The 5,206-nt window shown below is 50.9% G+C and overlaps 1 protein-coding gene across 1 annotated transcript; it reads left to right on the forward strand.

The window, feature by feature from the left end:
* Positions 1–818: 818 nt before the first annotated feature.
* LOC135087088 (uncharacterized) lies at positions 819–5,206 on the forward strand. The gene is made up of 2 exons (XM_063981929.1): positions 819–2,346; positions 2,587–5,206. The coding sequence occupies exon 1, from the start codon at positions 819–821 to the stop codon at positions 2,316–2,318; it is 1,500 nt and encodes a 499-aa protein (XP_063837999.1). The 3' UTR covers positions 2,319–2,346; positions 2,587–5,206.

A 5,206-nucleotide genomic window follows, 5' to 3' on the forward strand; every position in this document is an offset into this window, starting at 1 on the left:
CAGTGTAGGGTTCCGTAGTGGTCCGTCGTTACCACAGTATATTTCAGAATGGGGTTACCACAGTATATTTGGGGCGGGTCACTGTCTATGCTTTAATAGTTGCGTTGCCTAACTTGCACTTTGCTTCTGCTTTGCTGCTTGTCTAGTATAGATGCTGGCCTTCCTTATCCGCATCACTGCGGGTGAGGAGGCGAATGGTCTTGAGGGAGAGCGCAACGGTCGTGAAGATCCTCAAGGCAAGACTGAAGGATTGTCCTGCACGTGGTTGCCGCCCTGCTATTGGTCTAATTCCTTATGAAATAGACGTAACGGAAACCTTCTGTCGGAGTACCGCCGGGATGTCGAGGTCATGTCCTTGCGTGTCTATCATCAAAAAGACGATGGTAGATGGTAGAATGACCTCCTGCACCTAGGTCACACCCTGAGGGTCCATTCTCAGGGGGCAGGCCTGATGCCACCGGGATGCAGAAATCGGGCAGCTCATCTTGAAGGGTGCTGGGGAGCCAATGGCGTGGTATACCCCCAAGAAAAAGCGCTGTAACCTGATGATAGATGAGTCATAGCAACGAACTTTTATAGGGACCGCTGCTGAAACAAAAGTCCTAAGCTACCGAATCAATGGCGGTATAACCATTAACCAACCAGAGGTTGAGGAGGCGCGGGCGGCCTTGGATGGACACAGAAAGGACCCAACCGAACAGTGGCGGTATAACCACAACCGGCTACCACAAGCCATGCGATGGAAAATCTGAGCAAAAAGTGTGGCAGTGGTGCTAGGGGAGGCATCACGGGTTTCAAAAATATCCCCAAAAACCAACATGAGCGCAAAGGCAAAAATTGATTTACCCCAGGAGGGTACCAGCAAGGCTGGAGAATCCCTCCCTGAGCATCGCTCAGGCTGCCCTACGTATTCTGGGGGGGGCAAGCAATTGCGTGTTGGAGGAGCTGCAGGAGGCAGCAGGGGCCAGACCAAATTGGGAGGGCCAAAGGTCCCGAAAGGGATAAAGGCACCGAAAGGTGAAGTGGAGGGCGCACCAGGTGCAGGGAGTGGGGTGGCACCGTCGGGGAATGCTCCCCACATGGGGCGGGCACCTAAGCGGAGCGCTGAGAACCCACGGGGTCTCGTTGTGCGAAGCGAGGGCGGCCTGAACCAGGGGGGCGGCTCTGGCAGTGTGGCTCCACACAGTGCACCACCCGAGCAGCGACTGCCTGATGTGCGTGAGGCGCTAGGGCCGCAGGGTAACACCAGTGGCACTGCGCTTAATGCAGCGGAGGGCGGCGATCTGCAGGGGAGAAGGAGGCGCAAAAAGCGGTCGGGATGCCAAAGGAGGGTGAAGGCTGAGTTGCGGAGGCAACAGGCTGAGGACGCCACCTCAACGGCAGACCGGATTAAAAGGGCGAGGGAGATCAGCGGAGAGAGCCAAGTGTTGGTCAGCGCCAAGCGTGCTAAGACTGAGGAAACTCAGTCCTATGCCGCGGCTCTGAACATCTATAAGATGGCGATCACCGCTAAGGACTTTCCAGGGACCTGGCTAGGCGAGGAGGAGTATCTGGCGCTTCAGGGTATCATTTTTGATAAACTGGAGATCACGCCGGATCCCATCCCCGTCGTCAGCATGGGAAACCTGAAGTCAGGAGCGATTCTCTTCAGGTGTGAGGGGGAGAGCTCAATGAAGTGGCTTCGCACACTTGATGGCACTGCCGTCAATGGTGTGGAGCTTAGGGTGGTGGATGCTAAGAACCTCCCAAAGCCGGTGAAGATGGCCTGGAAATCCAGGAACGTCACGAGGCAGGACACAGGGCGGGTCATGAGGTTGCTGCAGAGGTTGCATCCGAGCCTGAAGACCTCGAACTGGAGCATTGTTGGCTCCACTGTAGAGGGGATGACGGTCAGGAGAATCGTCCTGATGGACGAGGCCTCTGCGGCGTACATCAAAGACCGCCAGTACATCCTGAACACTGGGATTGACCGGAGCATCTTCAAGCTTCTCGAGTACGATGTAAGGCGTGGGGATGAACCGGTCAGTGCCAGTGTGACGGCTGAACAGCGTGGGGATGCGGTGGCGGTCCCGGAAGACTGCCCGCGGACAGAGGAGCAGGCCTTGGAACCAATAGCGGGACCTAGTGCGAGTGAAGGGCTATCCGGAGGGACTGGGGGTGCGGGGGAGAAGCTGGTGGTAGATGAACCTGCTGCCGCTCTGTCTCCCGCATCCATAGGCTCGCTGGAGGCCATAGCTGACCTGGACCTGGGACGGTCCTCGCCGCTGGAGTATGATATCTCCGCGGATGAGGAGACCGAGCTCGGGGACAGAATTTGACGTCTGCAGCTCTCTTCGGGGGTTTAAGGTGCGTTCAAATTAATCTGCATCACTGCAAAGCGGCGACTGCCATCATGGCACGAGAGCTCAAGGTCAAAAGATATGATATCGCCTTAATCCAAGAGCCCTACCTGTACAAAGGTGAGGTGAAAGGACTCGGCGGCACAGGTGGAATATTAATATATAATTGTTCTACTAATGATACGAGGACTTGCATTTATGTCAGAAATGGGATAAGTGCGATTCCTCTATCCAGGTTTTCTTACAGGGATCTCACAGCAGTGAAGATCCAAAGGGAGGGGGATTTGCGAGGAGTGATAGTGGCATCGGCATATCTCCCATATGAAAAGGCAGATCCTGTGTCAAGGCAAATGCAGGATCTGATACAACACGGCAACCAAGAAGATCTGGAAACCATCATTGGCTGCGATGCGAATGCTCATCATGTTGTGTGGGGCAGCTCAAACAACAACGCCAGAGGAGAGAGGTTACTGGATTTTCTGGTGAGTTCTGAAACACATATTATTAACAAGGGTAACAAACCTACATTCTTCAATGCCCGGAGGGCAGAGGTGATTGACCTGACGCTTGCATGTAAGAAGGCAGTCCGGAAAATCACTAACTGGTATGTTTCGGACGAGATATCATTGTCTGACCATAACTATATATGCTTTAAGTATAATGCTCCTATAAGAAAAGACGCAATTAAAAGAAGGAATCCCAGGAACACTGATTGGGAAGACTTCAAACGGGACCTAAGGACGGAACTTAGTGAACCAAAATGCAAACTCAACTCTGTGCTTGAAATAGAGTTTGACGCTGATCGAATTACCAATGCCTTGAAGACTGCCTGGAGGGATAACTGCCCGGAACGCGAGGCGGGATCGAAGAAACTTCCATGGTGGACCAAGGAAATAGCCCTCTTACGAAGGGAGACAAGAAAGGCATTCAATATAGCAAGAGCTAGGAATGACTTTACAGAGTATAGAAGAGCACTGACGGAGTATAGCAAAGCGGTGCGAAAGGCAAAGAGGAAGGCATGGAGGGATCATTGTGAGATGATCAACTCAGTTCCCGAGGGCATGAGACTAACAAAGGCCATGTCAACAACCAAAGCGAACCCACTCACTACAGTATGGAGTGAGAGGGGGGGATATACGGAAGCAGGCAAAGATACGTTGAAAACAATGATAGCAACGCACTTTCCTGAATCACAGGTCCTAAACGATGATCAAGATCCAATCAGCGTGGAGGAACAAAATAGAACAACAAACAAGCTCGACTGGGTTACGGCTAAGAGAGTAGTGGATGAGACTAAGGTGAGATGGGCAATCGGGAGCTTTGAACCATACAAGGCACCAGGCCCAGATTCGATCTACCCAATTCTCTTGCAGCAAGGAATCTCCATTCTGACTCCTCATCTATGCAGGTTATACAAGGCCTGCATAGCATTTGGATACATACCTAAGGTATGGAGAGAAGTCAAAGTGATCTTTATACCTAAACCAGGTAGACCGGATTACAACGACCCTAAGGCATATAGGCCAATAAGTCTACAATCTTTTCTTCTCAAATCGCTTGAAAAACTTGTAGATAAGTACATAAGACAAGGACCACTAAAAAGATTTCCTCTACATGAGCTTCAATGTGCATACCAGGCAGGGAAATCTACAGAAACTGCGCTACACTATGTAACCGGCAGGGCGGAGGCGGCTCTTGAGAGTAGGGAGGTTACTGTTGGGACATTTGTCGACATAGAGGGGGCATTTGACCGCACTACCTTCTGCTCTATAGGAGCTGCTGCTTCTGACCACGGGGTACCACTACCTCTATGCCGGTGGATAGACTGTATGCTTAAAGGCAGGATTATTCAATCAGAACTGCAAGGAGAGTGCATGAGTGTAAGGACTGTCAAGGGCTGCCCGCAAGGGGGGGTACTCTCACCCTTGCTATGGAGCCTGGTCGTGGACTCACTACTTGTGAAACTAAACAAAGGACCACTCTACACGGTTGGATATGCAGATGATTTGGTAATTATGGTAAGGGGCAAGTTCCCAACTATTGTGACAGACATCATGCAAAGAGCCCTCAACACACTGGAAGAGTGGTGTGACAAAAACCACCTCTCGGTGAATCCGGGAAAAACGAATGCTATTGCATTTACAAAAATGAGAAATACAACAGGGCTAGGACATCTCTACCTTTATGGTAAGCAAATAACCTGGACCAATGAAGTGAAATATCTAGGGGTAATCCTAGATAAGGAACTTACATGGCGTAAACACCAAGATACGGTCATAGCTAAGGCTATGAGAGTGCTGGGAATGTGTCGTGGTGCATACGGGAAGGCATGGGGACTTAGTCCCAGAGTGATGAGGTGGATCTATATAACTATGGTGAGACCAATAATACTTTATGGCAGCATTGTCTGGTGGCCTAGAATTAGGTTACAGACGTGCAGAACGGCACTGGGCAAATTGCAAAGAACTGCATGCCTAGCAATAACGAGTGCGTTTAGAACTACGCCAACTGCAGCATTGGAAATTATTCTGGGATTGCCCCCACTGCACTTGGCGCTAGAAGTAGATGCAAGGAAGGCGCTGCACAGACTGAAGGGGGCGGGACTTTGGAGTACATCCAAACCTTGCACCAAGCACACAAGGATGGGGAGTGATCCTCAATTAGATGCAATAATGGACATGGGTTGTGATACAATGCAGCCTAGGTACATGTTTAGCAAGGATTTTAAAGTGTCTATACCAACAAGGGAAGACTGGAAAAGAGGACTAAAACGTCAACAAGACAGCCTGATCTGGTATACTGATGGCTCCAAGATGAACTCAGGAACAGGAGCGGGCGTCTACTCCAAACAATCTGAGCACAGTGAA

This window comes from Ostrinia nubilalis, chromosome Z (assembly GCF_963855985.1).
Source record: "Ostrinia nubilalis chromosome Z, ilOstNubi1.1, whole genome shotgun sequence".
Classification (NCBI taxonomy): domain Eukaryota; kingdom Metazoa; phylum Arthropoda; class Insecta; order Lepidoptera; family Crambidae; genus Ostrinia; species Ostrinia nubilalis.

Bases quoted from the DNA above. Each gene is read 5' to 3' on its own strand.
- LOC135087088 (XM_063981929.1), top strand. From the start codon at position 819: ATGAGCGCAAAGGCAAAAATTGATTTACCCCAGGAGGGTACCAGCAAG.